The sequence below is a fragment of the Anas acuta genome, chromosome 1 (assembly GCF_963932015.1).
Source record: "Anas acuta chromosome 1, bAnaAcu1.1, whole genome shotgun sequence".
NCBI lineage: Eukaryota > Metazoa > Chordata > Aves > Anseriformes > Anatidae > Anas > Anas acuta.
In genome coordinates this window covers 172948256-172969449 of record NC_088979.1, presented here as the reverse complement: position 1 = coordinate 172969449, position 21194 = coordinate 172948256, and the positions used below count along the sequence as shown (strand labels likewise).

Below are 21194 nucleotides of genomic sequence, written 5' to 3'. Positions count from 1 at the left end.
AGGATTAAATCCGCGTTACAAGAGAGAGCTAATCTCAGGCTCTCTGGAAAATTTCCTGAAATGCTCTACAGTGCCACAGTTATGACATATTTGAAAGCAGAGATCCCAAGTGAAGACAGGCCTAGATCAGAAGAGGTTATTTCCCACGTCCAAATGGAGCACACAAACAGCTGGACAGTAAAACCAGTCTCCCAGGTTGACCTGGTAAGGCTATTTCATTCCATACATCAGCCAAAAAGAATAAGTCAGGTACAACAACCTAACCTTAGTAAATTGATCTCAAGCTCTACAGTTATACTAATAAATAGACCCAGCAAAGCCTGTTCCTTGGCCCTGAAGACAAATATTAACAGTGGTGCTCTAACACAGTACGCATCCTTATGGGCACTCTCCTATTTTTCGCTTGAAATAGTGTGTTGTTTTTTTTCTATTTTGTCATTTGGGAATAGTCCCTGACCAATACTGTTCCACAAAACCTGCCCTGGCACTGTCTTTAAAAGTGATAATTGCAGAAGACAAAAGCATGCCAAGTAGGATGCCAACAGTTACACAGAATGGACAATATCAGGCCAGTGCTCCAGCAGCCAGTGCTGGGTGCTGCACTAGGGTCATAACAACCCCATGCCCTGGGGGCATAGGTCCTGGGTACTACATTGTTGTGCTGGACAGCTATAGGGGACAGCTGGGTAGCAGGGAGATGCATTCCTCAAATGTAGGGGAGACCAAGCCCCATGCTGGGATTTGCATTGAAGAACACCCTCTACATTGGGAGGTTACATGTGAAATCAGACAGGAGACCAAAGACTGGAAGATCAGAGACAGCATTCACACACTCTCATCTGCACAAACACTCCTGGCTACTGACAGCACTTCTCTGGACAGAAAGAAGCCACAGCACAAGGTAGCAGCTAGAAGAGTGAGTTTCAGTGTCATGATGTGAAGGAGAAGGCTGGGAAATAAATGCAGGTGAGGCTGCTCAAGCCCTTTTTTTCACCCCTGCTGCCTCAGTGCCTGTACCTACCTAAATACATGTCAATGAGATCTTGTTTCTATCAGCACACTGCAGTGCCTTATCTGACTTCAGTGGGGCTGCTGTGGTACGGAAGCCTTTGCTGGCTTTGAAGGTAAGAACTTGTCTCTCATCTGAGAGGTATTTCTGCCCACTCCCGAATACCAAACTCATGCCCCTAAAGAAGGGAAACAAAATCTTGCCTTCGCCACTTAAAAGGTCTGCATAGCTTTTGCTCAGATTAGCGCTATGATCCAAGAAGTCATCACAGGGGCAAAATATCATGGACTCTCTAATGCCGATGACAAGCCAATGTGCCTTGGGAGGGTCCCTGCAGCACTTGCAGAACTAAGCAGAAGCTAGAAGCAGGGGCCTGAGGTCACAGCAAGCTCCCCAAAGGACTGAGAGGAGCTATTCTACCAGAAACTGCTGGCTTGGCATCACAAAAATTAAGAGCTGGTGTTACAGCACATTGTCTGTGCTGTCAGAGTTTGAGTTGCGAATATGAATCAAAGCAAATGCCAAAATAGGAACTACTTTTTAAAACAGAATTCTTGGCTTTGAGTAATTGCTCTTATTCCTCCCATCTACCTCAATTACCCCACTTATCAATATTACTACTTCCCATACTGTTTTCACTATCACATATTAATGTTAACCTTGCCTTTCTGAAGCTTCTTTTCCTAACAGAAACCAAGAAGGGAAGAAACTCTGTCAGATCAAAATGGAACAAACCATCCCTCTCACTCCCTTTCTCCATGGACAGTGAGAAGACTGTGAAAACAATAAACAAATTTCCAATACATACTACTAAAAGCAAAAGCCAGTTTCAACCTAACTCCTCCCCTTTCCTACACTGACAGAATACAAATTTCTTTGTTATTTATTTGTTAATAAAAACTCTTTCAAACAACAGCAAAAGAATGATGATATCTGTCAAAACTCACATTTCAACTGTTTCAGTGGTGTTTTCAGTGTCATAGGCAGAGACAAATCTTTTGTCTCTTGTTCAAGTAGATGTGTCACTAATCTGAATTCAAACTACTGGATTCAGGCTCATATGAGCATTTTGTAATAAGTTCTCACCAAATTAGACTGGATTTGTTGGCACTGTAATGATTTACATCAGCAGACAGGCTGACCTCACTTGATGTGATAAAAGTTACAGGAAGGTGTGTTTTAAGTGTTCATTCACTACTTAGAAGAATTCACAAGCTAATCACTACTTTTCCACTTTTCCCTCTTTTTTTTTTTTCCTGACAGAAAGTATAAGCTGTACTGAAGAAAAAAAAAAAAAATATATATATATATATATATAATAGTGACAAGGCATCAATCAATTCAGTAACATCCCTTGTAACCAACACTTAAAGAAACAGGCCTTTCCCAATTTTGTACGGAAATTAAAACTCGGTATAACACAAAACAACTGCTTTACAGATATTTCCATCCAGCCATCCACTCAAGGATAGAAGTTAATCTCCCAAACAAAAAGAAATATGGAATCTATCTCTTTGGGGTAGAGAAAAGAATCTGGCCAAACTCTCACTAGCAACATAAGGAATCTCTTATCTCTCAGAATCTTCTTGAGTACTATAATATAGAATGAACAAAAGAAATACCTTCTTCTGACACCTTTGATGAGACATGAAAACTTCATCAAAAGAAAAGAAGACTGACACTAGAGGAGTTTTACATCACTAGAAGAAGTCAATTCAAAAGACATTGATTGTTATTAACAGATTTGAAAGGTTTGCAATTATTATCAGAATAGTAAGAAACAGCAACTAAGATTTACTACCAAAAAAAAAAAAAAATTACAACCTTTCATGCTTCCAGCAAAAAACTAGTATTTCAGCACAGAATTTAAAAAGCAGAAATAAAATAGTACTTCTTTTGGTGCAAGGAATAGCCACATACAGCTTTAATGTTTGAAACTGAATCTCATGTTACTTAATGTTTATTCTGCAAGTTATTGATGGGGAAGAACAAAGCACCCCTAAACAAAACCAGTGTAGATCTACAGTATTGGTTTAAGTGGTGAACATTGAAAGTTTTACTCAGTGTAATGTGTTTACAGCATTATTTTTTTTCTGATGTCAGAAAGAGACTTAATACTGTGATCCAGAAATACAGACACTCGTATATCAAAGGCAGGGAACATACAGTTCCAGAACTATTCTAGTAAGATGGTCAAATGATGCAGCAAAATTCATGTATCAGGAGTTCACCTCTGGCAACCTATCTCGTAAATCCATAACAGAGAGAAATTGTCACAGATAATTGTCACAATAAGGTACTGAAAGAGGTCTAACACTACTGTACAGTGTAGCACATTTGATGGCAGATAATCACTAGACACCAATAGCTGTGAAAATAAATGCTATATAAGGCAGAAATCAAATAAAATAGTAGAGAAATACAATTAAGTTTAGGAAATGCCTGTCCACAATATTCTACCGATTTTGGTGCTTTGTTTCAGGTTACAAACAAATGATTTAATCCTTTAGGGGCCCTAATATGCAGTACCTCCAGAGATTTGGATATAACATCAGTTGTGTAAAGGCATCTAACCATGAAGGGAGGAAAAAGCCTTATTACATTGCTCCACTGTTGCCAATTAAATGAAAATATACGATGGAATAGAGAGGTCTAACATATATTAAAGCCCTGTCACAGATTAAAGTTATCTCTCTGTTGATTCTTTCATCAAGAAGAAGCTGAGATGAATTCAGAAGTGAAGTGAGGAGGCTCATAGAGCTTAAACTGAAGGCTGAAAGCAAGCACACAGCAATCAGTGTTTAACAGTACTTCCACTCAGACTTCAGGCATCACTTCATTAACAGCTTTCAAAATATTTACCCTGTTATTGGTAAGTACAATCCATTTACACAGGGCACTCTATGTATTCAAGGTGATCTTCTCAAGTCAAGTGAACATTCATAACTTCTATTTTTCAGATATATGTCATACACAAATGTGCCCAGAAATATGTCTTTAGCTGCCTGAAACTCAGCTGAACAATCACAGATGTGCAATTTGATACATTGGGTTTAAGTGACAAGGTTTTGGGAGTGAGGGACTCTAGGGGTAGCCTCTGTGAGAGGAATCCAGAAGCTGCCCCATGTTCTATAAGGGCCCTGCTCTGGCCAGAGCCAAGCCAATAAGTGATGTTGTTTGTGCCTCTGTGAGAGCAGATTTAAGAAAGATTTAAAAAAAAAAAATGCTGTGAAACAGCAGCTGGGAGAGCCAAGAGTGAGAACCAGCCCTGCAGCCTCACAGGTCAGTGCAGCAGGAGGGCAGGAGGTGCTCCAGGCACGCAGCAGCAGTTCCCCTGCGGCCTATGGAGAGGCCCCTGGTGGAGCAGGCTGTCCCCCTGCAGCCCATGGGTCCCACATGGAGCAGATCTCCACGCTGCAGCCCATGGAGGAGCCCTTTTCATTGTACTTTCTCCCCCTTTGAGGAGAAGGAGTGAGAGAACAATTATGGTGGAGCTCAGCTGCCCAGCTGGGTAAAACCACCGCATTTGGATTCACTGACACCATACAAATTTTCTTGAAACTTTAATTTCCAAGCTGCACCCAAAACATACCACCACCTGAACCCTTTACTTGCTGTGAACAGTGCGGAGAAAAAGCTATCTTTGTGGAAGAACATGAGCAAATTAAAAATTAAAAATTAATAGTTGAGATAAAGTTTCAGATTCTTTCACTCTGAGAACAGTTTAGAAAGATTTGAATACATTGAATATTAGAGAGAACATAATGATAATAAAAGCAGAAAGACAGTCTTGATATTCAACTAGGAAATTAAAAAATAAGAGCACTTAATAAAGTAGAACAAGATGACTGTGTCTGTATAAAATCCTTTAGAGAACTGCTGTTTGTGGTGGCAACAACAGTCCAGCCCCACCCAAACACCCAAGCCTTGCCCAATTTATATAGAGAACTCCTGCATCTATCTGATACCCCAGAGACAGCATTTACCACATGAAGTTAGAGGGAAAGCTTCAGGAGGATGATCCTATCAACTTCTTGAGACTTAAAGTCTTAAGTATCTGAGTGACCATAACTCAGTGGAAGTACTCATTTTTTACGTTTTTCAAAAGGGAGCCAGCGAAAAGGAACCAAAACCAATAGAGAACTAGGCAAAACATACTGAATCAGGTAAATTTTTTCAGGTGTGTTACTTTAAAGAACATTATGAAATCTAAAAAGTAACTTTAATTTGCAACTGTAATTTGTCCTCAATTACTGTAAATTAGCATATGTGTACTGAAGTGCCTAGACCCATGCAAACAGAGGATGAGTTTTCACTCTGTTTTCAAAAGCATGTAAAATATTTCCCAAGCCACTGAATATTAAATGGACATACTTTATTCCAAGTTTTAAGCAAATATTTTTTTTCTTTTACCCTAGAAATTAGAACTAACAGGTGTTATGAAACCTGTGTAAATAAAAAAAAAAAAAAAAAACATAAGAAAACCTACTTGTGTGATGACTGATTATATCCATCAGTTATTGTTGTCTCCAGCATTTCTCACCACAATTCCCTCTTGGCAGAAAAGCAAGAACTAGCACTGACTCTTGTAAATTAAGAATATAGCCAGGTATGACTGTCCCATAACGCAGCAGTTCAATACCAGCACAACTTTTTTTTGACTTCAGAGGAACTACACAAGACTAAAGCTGATGCAATGGAGTGGAGTAGCAGTTTTGTGTTGCTATTTCTCCTTCCAACATGGTAACGTAATGACTGTTGTGACAGAGAGAGCTCACAAAAAGTTGTATAAAAATTAAAGCCTTGTTATAGACAAGTCCCTCGTCAGAAATGGGCAATATCTGAGATGGAAATCTGGCACTGAAGAAACAGTTAGCTGATGTAAAGCATATAAGTGCTTTCTTTCAACTCCTACATTCCCCTATCTTCATTGTCATTCATCATAAAATAAAATGAAAGCCTTAAGAGATACTGCAAGGGACTGCAAGATGATAGACTAATTCCAGTATTATCAACACCAAACTAAGCCAACCGCCAGGTCAGTACAATTAAATGAAGCAAACACTATTATGACACACAGACAATACCTATTCTGTACATCCTTTAGATGTAGGATACAGACCAGATTGGAAAGTGTTTATTAAAAGCTTAAGGGCACAAGGGCACAATAGCCACAAGTTCTTTCTGGTCATACTCTCATTGAGACTAATATTACATCTGCTGGAGGCAAATGTTTTCCCTGATTGCAATAGGCATTAAATTAGGCCTAGCATTTTTTAAAAGAGATTCAAGTTTCTTTTTCACTAGATTACCTGATATTCTCCCAAAGAAAGTGATGAAATATTCACATGTAGATTTTTTATTTATCTACTTCACCCAAAGTTGGTCCGATGAGTGATTCTACTGGCCTAAGTAATCTAGAAGGCTTTTATCCAAAGGCTTATAAGGAGACCCCAAAACAAACAAAGCATACATCCTTGTATACCTTCTGTGCACACGCACTCGGTATCACTTAAGATGCAACAAGATGGAGAAGGTTCACTGGCTACAGTGGTGACAGGAGATATTTTTTTTTTTCAGCAAGGCATGAACTAATATCATAACTTTTCATGATGATGTAACAACATTAGAATCAGGGTACTAAACGTTTCCATAGTTAAGAGCAAAAAGGCCTCAAAAATGCCTAGCAATACATATGCAGTTAAAATATCTACACATAGTGCAGACCGTATTTCAGCCAGAAACCTTGAAAAACACAAACTTTTTGCCTTTCATTGCGCTTAGACATTTGAAGTCCTGAGATGGAAATAAACAGAAGGAAAAGACAGAAACGTAACAGCAAAACCTGAAAGTATTGAAGGGTTGAGAGAAATTTCATGAAAAAGTATGTTGTCAATATATCATAAAAAGATCTAATCACCCATCCCTAAAAATATGCCAGTATAAAATAATTAGATTTTCAGAGTCCTGCTTGTTAGCCTTTTATAACCATATTTTATACGGGTATAAGCAGATGACATGGTTGAACAAGATGCAAATCAGATAAGAAGCTTTATGTTTTGTGGCCATATGACCTACATGTCAGCACAGCTTTAACCTTTACTTTTCTTTGCTATGGATAGATAGAAGCAATTTAGTGTGTTCTTACTCCCATAAGACCAGTGGTGGATCTATTTGTCCACTCTTACTCACTTAAAGGACTAATTTTCTCAAACAATACCTCAAATTCTTCTTCAACCCCTTGATAAAAGTTCATTGCACATTTTTTGTACCTTACTATCACAATCTTTGTGTTTGTGAAGTAGCACAGTTTTCTCCCAGTTGGCCACCCTCCAAGTGAACGTCAAGTTTGGCTCGGTTATACACTACACATTTTTTCAATCTTCTCTTTCTTCATGCCATTCCTGAGGGCAGGAAAATTTCATAGCAATCGTTGCTTCCTTTCCGACAGGTCATGGTTATTCTCTTTCCCCAACTCTGAGAGCTTCACATCTCTTTGCCCACCTCTGCAGCTCCTTTAGGAGGAGCAGGGCAGCTTGCCTGCAGTCACTGAGGACTGGCCTTTGTCTGTCCCAAAACCCAGACCAAAAATCTCTCATCCAGTACACTGTGAACTGAAATCTTCCCTTGTTGCACTTGAGATCTGGTTTAGCACCAGAAGCAATTTCTCACTACTCCTGGAGCACCCTAAAGAAGAAGGATGGCAGAAACAAAGTCCCCTTTTGTTGATATGATAGAATGAAATCTGAGTGGTGGAACATGTACACTGTCTTTTACCCCTGTCCAGGCACACAGTTTGGAGCCCATAAACTACAACAAATAAAAGGCAAGAATTTTCCTTACAGCAACATGCATTTTCTGGGTGGCAATCTGAATCCATAACTCATCAACAACACTGAGTACCAGTCACAGCTAAAAGTCACTTGCTTCCTCTCAGAAGGACAATTGTTACTCACTTTTCCAAATTCATCTAGAGTTTCACATGGGAGAAATCATTTCCCACCTCTGTGGCTATTTTGACACATAAAAGTTTCATCTCTCATTTTGGAATTTCAACTCTAGTTGTGTTGGTCCTTTCAGCAGCACAACCAACCCACGCTCTTCCTACAAATGTAGAAACAAGCTTAGTTAGGGCACAGCTGGCCCTGCAGACTGGCTTCCTAATTTGTGCCAGAATAAACTTGTCCATCTGGGAAGATTTCCACCTATGGTGGTACAATCTGAATTAGAAACTCAATATTCACAGCTGCCCAGTTCTGCCCATTGCACACTGCTCGCTCTTGCAGATGACACATAGGTAACAATTAATAGAGAAGCCACTTGGCATTTTGATGTAACATCAAAAAACATCATGCAGGAGGTATTCAAACAGCCCCTTGCAATATTAAAGATGTTTTTATAAGCTTGGCATAATGACCCTTAGGAGTATTTTCCTTTTTATTTCTACCACTCCCTCCTCCCTTTTTTTTTAAACAGGTGATTTGCAGAAAATGGGGCCTCTGGGAAATAGAATACGATTGGACCACCTTCCAGCACTAAATAATTGATGTCACACCTGCTAATGAAAACTTGCACACTTTTGTAAAAGCAACAGGTATTTTGCTTTGCTTGAACATCCATCTTTACCTTATATTTTTTCTACATTACAGTGAGACTGATAAGAAAGAATTAGTGGGATTATACACAGAAAAAAAAAAAATAAAAAGAACTGTGAACCTAAAGCAGATGTCTGTTGTTGGTACTGATGACTGCTTAGAAAGCACACATTTTAAAACTCCTTTTTACTCTGTCACAGAATCATAGGGAGGTTATTTTTATTAGCCATTACTCAGACAGAAATATAAAGAATATCTTATTCCTCTAGCAGTTGTTATCCTCTCAAAGAAACAATCCTCAAATGCTCAGTGTCATTTACTTTAGTTATTTAAGGCTGACAGCGTTCTGAGTTAAGTGCTCTGCCATTCGTTGTAGGTGTAAGCCTATAACTGGAGGATCTTTTTCTCTACCCACAGTGTTAAAAACTAACTGGTGAAGAAGCAAATGTATAAGGGCAGGCTCTGCAAATCAGTGTGGCTCTACAGATGTGACAGCTTCACACCAACTGTAAGGACCAGATGCTCAGCTGTGACCAGCAAGAGAGAAATGGCTTTTCATGCCCTTAGTGGCAAGAGACATTTGAAGAGTGACAGCTGCTTCACTCTCCCTTGGCAGATTTGGACTTGTGAATTTTTATGCATCCTCACAATATGCTTACCCATACACCATATATACTTGCAGATGACCCGTTACACAATATTCACATAATTTATGTTCAATTTTTGACTGCATGAATACATATACTTTCATCAGCTTGCATACAGCAAGTGGTACTTACCTGTGATCTAAATGATGAATAGAGAGAATAACCCCTGAATTTAAATGGGCTTGTTTTAAGGTCACCAGGATTGTGAATTCATATTTATTTCTCAACTTCTGAAAAAATATTTCAGCTGTTTCTGGAGATGCCTTTACACTTCTTGAAGTATCTAAAAGAAAATATAGAAAAACACTCAGTATGAAATATTACATTACTTTACAAACTCAAATGAAAGAGTTTACAAAATAACAAACTACATCTGAGTAGCACAATGAAGAGAGAGGCAAAAACACAGATAAGAGTTTAAAACACTAACTGTTACATGAAGTGAGAGCCATTGCAACAAAAGAAACTTGTTTTCTAGGACACTTATTCTATTCCGGGGTGGGGGCATAGTTGTTTTGTTGTTTTGTTGTTTGCGTTTTTCTGTGGGTTTTTGTTTGTTTATTTGTTTGTTTTAAGACAGGGTCATGACTTTTACTCTCTCTATGGATGGCCAGATGGTACCTTTAATATCTTGTCCGAAATATGGACTCATTAGGAGACAAGCACAGACAGATAGCACTGGATATGAGGCTAATCTGCGAAGCATGACCTGAGCTTCTTTTTTATAACTTCTACAAAAATGTTATATTTAATAGCTATGCAGAAGTATTATTTTTTTAATTAAAAAAAAAAAAATCTCATTAGGGACAATCTACTCAGTTTTAAGTAATAGTTACAAATGAACTTAAAACCTCACCATTTTTCAAAATATAGTCTTGCTAATTAATCATTATATACTCCAGTTGTGCAGCATGTTGCTTCTGCTTCTTCTTGTACAGGATGTCACAAACATTTGTTAGAGTAATTGCACACACACACAAAAGATTTTCTTTTAAAAGCCCACACATAATCTGAAGACTGAAGGAATGCTTCTGCTGAATTCACATAGTTCTATGCAAACTCACACATAGAAAATAAAAAGGCTCAACCTTAAGCCCCCTGGAGAGATAATTTACAAAATAAGATGTTAAAATGCTGGAAAAACAATTCCCAGGGTTTTTCATAATACATTATACAAGGAAAAAAAACCTTAATATATGTTTTTAATGCATAAAATCAATTCATTAGAGTGTGTAATCAACTGTGCAAAAACTAAATCAATTCACAAGCTTCTTGTCATTACAATTTAAACATCCTGCTCTAAGTCGGGGCACTAATTCAGGGACAGAAACAGCAGAAGAGCTAACTGCAGCAGAAATGCTGATTTTCTGTTGGCAGCACTGAAGATGAGCACCGGTTTATACTGCTGTTCTAAGAAAGTGGTTTACATTGCGAGGGGTAACTATAAAAATACTACTGTGTATTAACAGCAAACATTTTAATGTGCTTTGTGAAACGAGAGTATTTTAATATGTTTAAGAAATATAACAATCTGCACAACCCATAAGTCCTAACCGAACTCCTGTACAGTGAGCTGAATTTAACTCATTTTTTCTTCACAAAGGGGAATTAAAAAAAAAAAAAAAAAAAAAAAAAAAAAAAAGGAAAGGAAAGAATAATCTTTGAAAGTTCCTATCTTTGCTACTGTGTATTGCATAACTCTCTCACTGAAGCAGACATCCATGGTATTTTAATGGAACTCTTAATAAATCATAAAGCAACTCAAATACAATTACATCAAAGCATTCATTTTTAGCCAAGGGACACTAACAGAGTGGAATGACATAGGTTTGCATGCTGGAAGATAGTTTAACTGCATTAACTATTTCCAGCAATATAAACAATCTATTCCCAGCAGGCAGAGCAGAGGAAGGACACAATGAACATATTCTCTAATCACGATCACAAGCTTCTCATGCACTGCAGCTCTTATCAGCAGCTTTCCTATCAAGATACAGAAGAATACAGTAGAATGAAAATATGAAACCTACATAGAAGCCTACAGAGCCAAATTCCTAGGTATAAAGCACATCCTCTAGCCAAGCTGGCAATTGGGGGAGTTGGGTTTCTCATCTTCAAAAACCCAGATTATATCCTTTTCTTTTTCAGGTTCATTATCAAACACAGTCTGGTCTGGGGCCTACAAACACGTTACATGTTAACAGTCAAACTAGAATAATTTAATTTTGACTAGTGACAGAAGATGTGACCAGGAATAATAAAACCATATTTTTGTGTTTGTGCACATAGTCAAGAGGCTCTGCCCTGAGGAGCAGAGCTCACCTGCCTGAAGGGCTTGCAGTCTCAGAAGTCTCTGTCAGGATGAGCAGTGCAATTTAAAGTCAATAACAGTGGCAGAACAAAATCCAAAATGAGCTGGGACCACTGGAATGTGTGAAACCTTCTTGCTGACATCTTAATCACTGTTACTGCACTGTAACAATGCAATGTTGTCCTGCCAACAACTCATATTTCTTTTAAACTTCCTTGCTGGAGATATTTTGCTCAATTTCAGATGACGGCTGAAACCAAGCCTATAGAGTATACCCCATGAAAACCCACTATTTTTTCAGCCACATTAAGTCAGGCTGATTCCCCTTCACCTACAACATTGCAAGCCTTACTAAGAGGAATGGGAAGGGTGGCAGAAAATGGCTATGAAGATGATTTCTATATCATCACCTCCCTATCAGTTAGAGCTGATAAAGCACCCATCCACATGGACATGACAGTGAGGAAGCTGCACAGGGCCTTCCTTCAACAGCTTTTGTGTCTGGTCACATAAGTCATACTCTAATTTAGAAAGTGAGCAAACAGGAATCTACAGAGGCATTAAGGTACTGATTAGATATGATCAGTTTCAGTGGTTGTGTATCAGAGCTGGACACAAAACATTTATGGTTTTCCATTGCAGTAGGAGATATATGAGTTTGATGGGAAGACAGAGAGAAAGGAAGAAAATTCCCTGACTGTTCTCATTCTGCTCCCACTGTATTCCAACTCATTTCTGTCAGTTTTCCTTCAAGACAATTAAGTTGTAATGCAAGGGAAGATAAGAAATGCAGAACTATTACCTTTTTCCAAGAATCTGGATTTTCCCTGTGTGATTTGGAATCATAGAAGGTGCTAAGGTGCCTCTCTGCCCCAGTTACACTCTGTTTTATCCCTACGCATCATTCCTAGTTTTAACTTCTATCACACCCTACCAAGTGCAAGTCTTGAATGCTCTATGCTGGAAGTTGAACATGGCCCACAGGACTATGCTTGTTTAACAAAAATACAATCCATAACCTTTAAATTATAAATAAATATTATTTTCCACCAAGTCCAAACGACATTCTCAGTGGCAATGGTTGAAAGAAAGTATATGTATAATACAGGTACCGTTACACAAGGCCAGTTCCATTTGCACATAAATGATTATCTCTCTCCCATACATGCACTTTATTCTAGTTGAAGTTACTGGGAATGCAAACACTTTGCTACAGACAGCCTGTGATAGGGCAAGAAAACAAAACCTAGCAGCCACATGGAGCAGTCCACAGCTTCCCCATCCCACACTGAGAGGCATGGGAAAAGCAGAGCTGCCTCTACACAGGCAAGAGAGGAATCTTTTTTTAATGTCTACTCTTGTCACCCCTGTGAATCATTACCCTATCATTAGTCTGGACAACAGTCTATTCTTTTATTTCTATAAAACGATAGCACACTATACTGTAAAAAAGGCTTTATACTATAAAACCCGGGCACACTATACTTACACTATACTTTCTCCATGGCCTTAGCCTACCTTCTCAGAAAAAGATAAAAGCATCAAGACTTGATCAGATCATGCTGAAAGCCTATATATTAAGATTACCTGATACAGTATTAAATTGCCAAAACACATGGCCGTTCAGTCTTGGTACTGCAAATAGTTCATACTTACTGTACCAGTTACACAGCTTTTTGAATTATTCCTACTCTGATGAAGTACAGCACCTTTTGCTCAGTGCAAGCACCAGGTGGATTTCTTAAAATAAAAAGACTGGTGAAAGGTCCTTGATCCATCTTTTTACACTAACACAACAGTGCAAATCCCTCATTCCAATTACCTTTGAACACTAGCAGTAGTTGCTTGATAGATCACCAGCTGTGTTCAATAAATACTGATTCAGGATTGTTCTTGACATTTGGCTTCTGGAAATCATTTTAAGATTGAAGGAAAATACTTTACTGGAACTGGACTTCTTCCATAATAGCTTAGAAAATCAAACTGGTATATTTCAGTTAATAGTTTGTGGTTTCTCAAGAGTTACATAAAAACCTCATATTGTGAGCATTTTTAACATACCAAAACAATATCCTAAATCTTTTGATATTAGAGTGAAAAAAAAAAAAAGAAAAAAAAAAAAAAGGTAAAAACTATTAACTTGAATAAGAAATATTTCTCTAGCCATGTTACTTTTGTATCATTTTTGCATTCCTAGAATATTGCATATGATTAGTTTGACTACACCATAACAACTCACAAATCCATAGCATTAGCACTCTATTTTTAATTTCTAGAAGAGTGAGTGAAATGAAAGAAACAAAAATCCAATCTCCAAGCATAACACATTGAATTCGTTGGTAAATTTAAAACTTATAGCATGAAAATGCCTTTAGATGGAATAATAATGTTCATTTGGTAACATGCAGAGTTGATGTGAGACATGATTTAGCAAAACTGAAAACAACAAAATAAACTGGGAAAGAAGGCTAGGGGAAGGGAGAATTAATATGCAACATGCACATACCATGGTAGGCAATAATAATGATTTACAAAGTCAGCAGAACTGATCACCTGAGAATTAATTAGAGTTAATTCGGCTAAGTTTGCACACAGTAATTGAGGAGAGTTTACAGTCCTAGGAAGGATGCAGACAAACAGTAGGAGGTGGTTGGTCTTCATCTGGGACAGCTAGTTGTGAGGTGATCAGCTGGCCACAGGCACAGAAAAACATATCCTTTAAGATCTAGCATTGCAAAGCAGTCTGAATGCTCAGTGAAGGAAACCACTGACCATAAGACCTGCAGGAACTCTGCCATTCAAAGAAGCTTCATAACTGCCTCTGCTCAGCATTTGCAACAGCAGTCTCATCTAGGAGGACACATTCTCCCTCTCACAGAGGATCTGTACTAAGAGCTTTTGCAAACAGTGGAGCCATACACTCCTGGAGGTGTTAAGCTTATACACTGTCATTTCAGTCATGCTCATGAGATAACTGCCCCATCCCTGGAGGTGTTCAAGGCCAGGCTGGATGGGCGACTTGGTCTGGTGGGAGGTGTGCCTGCCCATGGCAGGGAGGTTGGAATTAGATGATCTTTAAGATCCCTTCCAAACCAAGCAATTCTATGTTAATTACTACAATATATCCAAGACAATAAGTCTAACTTTCAACAGTACTTGCTCCATAGTCCAAAGGCACTACCACCACTCTAAACGGATGCAGCAGAAAGAGGTGGAAGCCTTTAATTACTTCTCCTCACCCCTGTGGTGACAACTGCATTCATGCGAATGCATGGGGAACCAGACCGGGCAACTGATCCAGCTACAACTAAATAATTTCCCCCTACTACTTAAAAGAGGTGTTGGAAGCAACCAGGAGGTAAGCAAGAAAACTTCCACACACACCTCCAGCAGCATAACAAATTGCATAGTAAAAAGTCTACATTCAAGTATGGTTTAGGACCAGCCATTCATTACAGGTGTTTTCCAGCCCACATTAAAAACAGTTATTAAATGGAATGGATAACTTGTCTTAGCAAAGGGTGGGCTCTTCAGTTTCTGGAGTGCATCTAAAACTAAACATACAGGATGAACTGAATTATAAAACCAACTCCTGCAGAAGAGCCTTTGAAGGAGGCTTTCTAATTAATGGAGCTCCACAGTTTGCTTCATGTGCACATAATCAGCTTTTAATAGCTGCATCTATAAATCAATTCTGCATCTGACTGTAGGTTTGCTGAACTACCCAAATTTAATTCTAGTGGTTTGTAAGAAAATGGAGAAGTGCTGCAGGCTAAAAACACTATCAAAATATAATAAAGCTAGCTCAATTTTGTTTCATTTTCCAACACTAGTTGGGATCAGTGTCACAAGCATAAATTCACATTCTGTCACTTCTCCTTATTAAATTTTTGGGCTAATCTTTTACTTAACTAGAGATTTCACAAAGCCTACAAAGGGCAACAATATCTCGGATTGTTTACCTTACACTGTTCTTTATTTAAGTAACCAATGCAGACTAAGTTATTCTCAGCAAACTAGGCAGAATGCGAAACTGGTCCCAAAGCAGAATCTTTACAAGGTTGAAAGGGTACAGCAGTTTTTTAAGTGGAGCACAGGGCATCCAAATTTATGAGCTGCATTCCTATAACAATGACTGTAATGAAAACTGAAGATAGAAAGAAGTAAAGCAATGTTTATTAGACCAAAACCCCACATACTATGTTATAGTTTAGATACTTCAGTGGGAATGTTGATTGGGTTAGCTTTTTTTTTTTTTAATACATGCCTGACTCTTTATTTGAACTGATAAGACATTTTGAGCTACCTTTCATAGAATCATAGAGTCATTTATGTTGGAAAAGACCCTTAAGAACAACACAATTTTCCTACATGCTTGTTCATTCCTCCCTCCTGATAGGTTCCTGTGCATTTCAGAGAGAATAGCAAAATAGGAGCAGCTGCAGTCTTCCAAAACCACATGAACCTGATTTGGTTTCTGCCAAGCCCTAAGAAGGAGCTCTGTGGGAGTTTGGGATGAGGTGCTGTATTCCTGTCCCAGCTTTGAAAGACTAAAAGACAGGGGGTGAGCAATGACCCCATAAGACTCCCACTGGGGCCATTCCCAAAGGAAGTGTATGGCACTGCCAGATTGCCAGGTCTGAGTGAACACAATGACTATGGTCAAATCATAAGTCAGGATCCAACCAGGTATATAGAGAGAGACCTTTAACACCTGGGTGCTCCCTATAAACTGGGTGCAACCTAGTCGCAACAGCACAAAAACTCATGAATGGAGAGGGAGCAAGGACTCCGGTAAATGTCCCAGGCTGAATGATCAGGGATCTTTCAGGGAATGATCTTGGGATACCCCACAGACTGCATCTGCCTGTACAGTTAAGGCACCACCACAGTTGATTACCATCTATGTGTCTTCCTTCTTATCTCCATTACAGAGATGGCTCGGCACACAGAGAGGTAGGAAGAACTGCAATGGATGGCAAGGAGAAACAGAGGAGTAAAAAATGTGCTTAAACAAAGCAATTGACACAAAAACTCACTTGAAGGGAAATCATTACTTCAAATTAAAAAAAAAAAAAAAAAAAAAAAAGGAGTTTTGTTCTTGCAGCATTTAGAGAGGTTTCCACTGCTTTTGCTTCATAGCTGTCTCTATTCTGAATGTCAGCCACAGCTTTGGTGAGCCACCCAGCAAGGGCTTTCCTCCAACTTCACACAGGAAGACCTATGGTATATATGCAAAGTCCCACAAGTCACAACGGAGTGTGAAGAGACTTAGAAGGGCCTGTTTCTGAGCACACTTATTTTTCTCTCAATTATACTGACTGTTCATACTGATACCCTCAAACAACATTGATCACATCACTTCTGGTCAAAACTCTGGCCCATCTACAAGCTATATATTTGTGTGTTTAAAGCCTTTTTGGCACAGCTGAGAACACAAATCCAATGCAGGAAAAGATGGGGAATAAGGTGCTGAGAGCCTGGGCATATATGCTTGAATACAGCTGCAATGTTTCTGATCTGAAATAACCAAACCATTATTGAGCTTGTGTAATTGGGAGTTGTTCGTGCATTTACATAAGTAATCATGATTTCATTCAAAGAGCTTTGTTTGTAATGTTTTGTTCTCCATGGTCAAAGTCCCAAGGCAATTTTTGCTTGGTTTGTTAAGCTTGTTTGGTTTTGGTTTTGCTTTTTTAAAGCTAAAGGAACAATAAAAATCAACAAATGCAAATGCATTTGCAAAATGCAATGAAAACGGAACATATTTTACATGGGAGAAAACCCTCTACCAGATATGATAGATTGGGACAACTGGCTGGCCAAAAGCCCTCAATCATTCTTGCTAGCTCCGGGCACTGATGTGGAAGTGTCTTTATGAAAGAGTTTGCAAATACAAGAGTGTCCAGGGCAAACTATGGCTGTAGTATATCATGCATTCACTGTAAATTGACAATAATACCACCAAAAATCTTTTTCTGTCTAGGACCATTCTGCAGAAGAGACTATTCAATGTAAATTTGAAAGTGATTATACTAGGGATTAAGCCTCTGAATGTATAAACTAGCTACTTCCAGATACCAAGGGAAGTCAAACAAAGCTGAATCTTTCTATAATGCTGAGCTTACCTTCCCACAGCCTGACTGACTTCCCCTGCTGTAACAGCCTCCTTGTACACCCTTGTGCATCTACAAAACAGTTGTTCAGGTGCTACGCATTGAAAAGCAATCAAACATAGCCAAACCCCTGAGATAATCTTGGGATTTGAGCTATGAATCAATTCTTCATGGTACACACATACCTAACTGGATCATACTGCATGGAATAGGGAAGGTGGATCTTTCCTTCCACCAAGCCACCTACTACACAAGCAGAATCCACCTGCTTCTGTGAAGTTGTCACATTAACAGTGCAGCTGCAAGGATGATTCCCCAGCTTGATAATAACCACAGAAATGTTGTTTCAATGGCAGCTAGTCTCAGAGTGCCAGTAGCACAATGCAGACAACCACAGCACCTTTGCTTGGTTAGCAGATCCTTTCAACACAACAAAATAAATGCAGAGGGATCCAGTGGCTAAATTTACACCACTACAAAAATCCATTTGAGCAGCAGGACAACATATCAAAGTTCTCTTTTGATCTCGGGCTTAATTTACCAGATCACAATGCTAGTGCAATTAGATGTCTCTTACCCTCCTTTTGGCTATGGCTCCTTTGGAAAAAATAAAATAAAAAATCACCCAGATTACAAGTTTGAGCAATTTGCTATAAGGCAAAGTAGCACAGCTGCAAGTCAGGTGCACTCTTCCAGAAATATGTAGGGTACATGTCTGGGGGTTTCATGACTTGGAGACTCAGTAGGCAAAATATAAATAGGTAAATAAATACAGTAAAAGTTCTAGACAGAATCTTCAACAGCATATTTTTCAAGCCTTTTGCAATGGATGAGAAACCTAACTGTAGAACAACCTGAATTTAAATGTATACAGCTCCAGATAATAAATCTGTATTCTTAGCAGTAGACTGAAACAACTGAATTGCTTAGAAAAACAATACAGATCCTACCATGCTAGATTGTTACTAAAACAATTCCCATCAAAGTGCCAAAGAATATGTGAATGTGCACTTCTGAAAGGAATATAAGTAATGTGTGCATCAACACAGGGGGAAGCAACATACATGTACAAAAGCATTATCAGGAATTTTTAAATGCATATATGATACAGAAAACCACTGTTCCCTGCTCACAAGCAATACTATCTCCTTCACTGTAACTATGTCATCATGCAAAGTGTTATCACCAAGAGAGAGGGTGCTATTCAGTGGGGACCTATTACATGATAACTAAGTGACAAAGACGAAAGATAGCTTCTGCTAATCATGGAAATTCTACTCATAGGAAAAATAAAATGTGTGTTGTATAGTATGTTCTGCCCCAGGTGTTTATTATTGTAATGTTTTCTGGTGACTTAGAGTTTCTAGGTTATCAACTATAAGATGCAATAGCTTTTTGATTACTAGTTTTCCCTAGTCTATATTCCATCACTATTATCAATTTGTCTTTAAATTCTTGAAGACTCTTTGTATTTGCTCGCTTGTAGGTAATACTTTTAATGATGTTGTTTAGGTTTTTCAGGTCCAATACCTCTATAAAAACTATTGTGTTTGAAGAACACAGAAGTAGTGTAAAGTGGGATTTATGTCTGGTTCTTAAAACAGGTTGCAGCTACATTTAAAAGGCGGCAGTTCGTATAGCTTTATAAATATACATGTATATATACATGAACACACTCATGCCCCTTTAGGCACAATGCGGTTTTCTAGAAGGTTTGAGAATACCTTGAAACCTGTGGAGAAAATGAAGCCTGTCTTGTTTTCCTTGCTGCTGCCATCTGTGGCATATGCACCTAGTTATGCTTGGCTGCATACTGTCATATGAGCACGCTGTGTCAAACTGACCCAACAACAAACAAAAATATCACACCACACAATGAGTTAACACTGAGACACAGACGGAAGAGCACAAGAAAAATAATGTATCGTCTTCCAGCCCTACTGGTGCTATAATAAAGGCATGATACACATGAAAACTGCTAAAAGACTGGATTTATCTCCACTCCCTAGTCATATAGCACAGGCAGAATTTTAAAAGTTATGCAGGTGATGCCATGGAGGAAGGGACAGGAGGAGGAAGCAGGCTTGTTAGCCTTTTCCAACTGAAAAAGGAGATGAAGAAAGGTAAACAAAGTCAAATCAATCAAAAACAATAAAATACAAACCAACAGCAATAACAGACCACAGAAGCAGATTACGCTGGATGTAGATCAAGCTGGATTATGTGACCTACCCTCCTCCCAGAAGCTATGACATAATTCAGGCTCCTCAAATGTATCATATCATAGCAGGGAACTGGGTCACACACTGACTGACTGCAAAAGGCCAGCACCTTCCAGAGCACCCGTGGATTAGGATCATGCTGGGCACTCATACATCCTCTGAGCAGCACCCCCCCAGCTCTCCTCCCTTGGCTCTCACTGTGCCAGTGTCAGCAAGGCCTAATCACGGCCTCCAGCCCTCTCACTCCCTCTCAAAAGCTCCTTTTCCTTGACCTCTCTGCTGCTCCTGAGGACCCACCACATGCAGCCTATGTGTCACAAGAGCATTTAGGTTGGAAGGGACCTCCTGAAATCATCTAGCCCAACCCCAAGCATGTGCAGATGCCCTGGAAGGTTTAGCTTTTTTTCTGTATTAAGAATCTAATGGTTTCTCCCTCCTTGCAACAGCTGGGAGTGCTCATCCAAGCTTTCCCTAACCTCTGGCTTTCTGGGGTGTAATTGCTTTTGTAGTCACTTTAGGATTCATTGCCTTTGGCTCACCAAACATCTAAGTGTCAAGGATGAATTATTTTCATACAAGGCAATGGTAAGCTTAAGAAAGCATTAATGCGAGATCAATCTTTATTCCCAGATGAACACAATGATGTGATCTACATGAAAGACCGACTACTGACACGGAAGAATGGTCAACAGTCAGCAACTTAGGGAAATCCAAAAACCCAGACCTTCGTCTCAGTAACAAAGCCAGCAAGGCATCCAAGGCAGGGGAAGGGAGGCCACCAGTGGAAAAAAAAAATATCTCAAACATGCCCGATGTATCTAACAACACTGATGTTAGCCCCAGGCCTCTGGCAGTGGCCTGAGCAAACAGCAGTAGGAAGAGAAGGAAGGAGATTGATCATAAGGACAATTCAGGTTCCAGCAGAAAAAAGGGGGAAGTGCAAGTGGGCAAGGGGGCCACAGATGAGGGGAGGAGAAGAACACCCAAGCCCCCAACCTCACTGGCATTCTCAGAAAAATTACTACTAACCTAATAACTGTTTTGATGCCAGGAGAAGAAAAGGATTAGAAGGCTTAGAAGGACTCGGGACTATGGATACCAAGGAATACCATACACACCGCTCAGCTATGAGCAGGGCAGACAAACAGAAATACATGAGAGATTCAGGCTACAGTTCTCAGAAGTCCCAAGGAAGCCAAGGAGGCTCAAAGTTCGTCTGAACTTCTGCAATAATTTTCCTTTTAAATCAGGTATTAATGGAATCTGATGGATGTGCTAGCCCCAGTGAATCAGG

General features: G+C 39.1%; 1 protein-coding gene across 1 annotated transcript in view; it reads right to left on the bottom strand.

Annotated features, from left to right (window-relative positions):
- NELL2 (neural EGFL like 2) overlaps positions 1-21194 on the bottom strand; it is a 146826-nt gene that overhangs the window by 115149 nt on the left and 10483 nt on the right. Inside the window, exon 3 of the mRNA XM_068669366.1 lies at positions 9384-9534. Within this exon, the coding sequence (XP_068525467.1) occupies positions 9384-9534 (151 nt within the window). The remainder of the gene's footprint in view (positions 1-9383; positions 9535-21194) is intronic.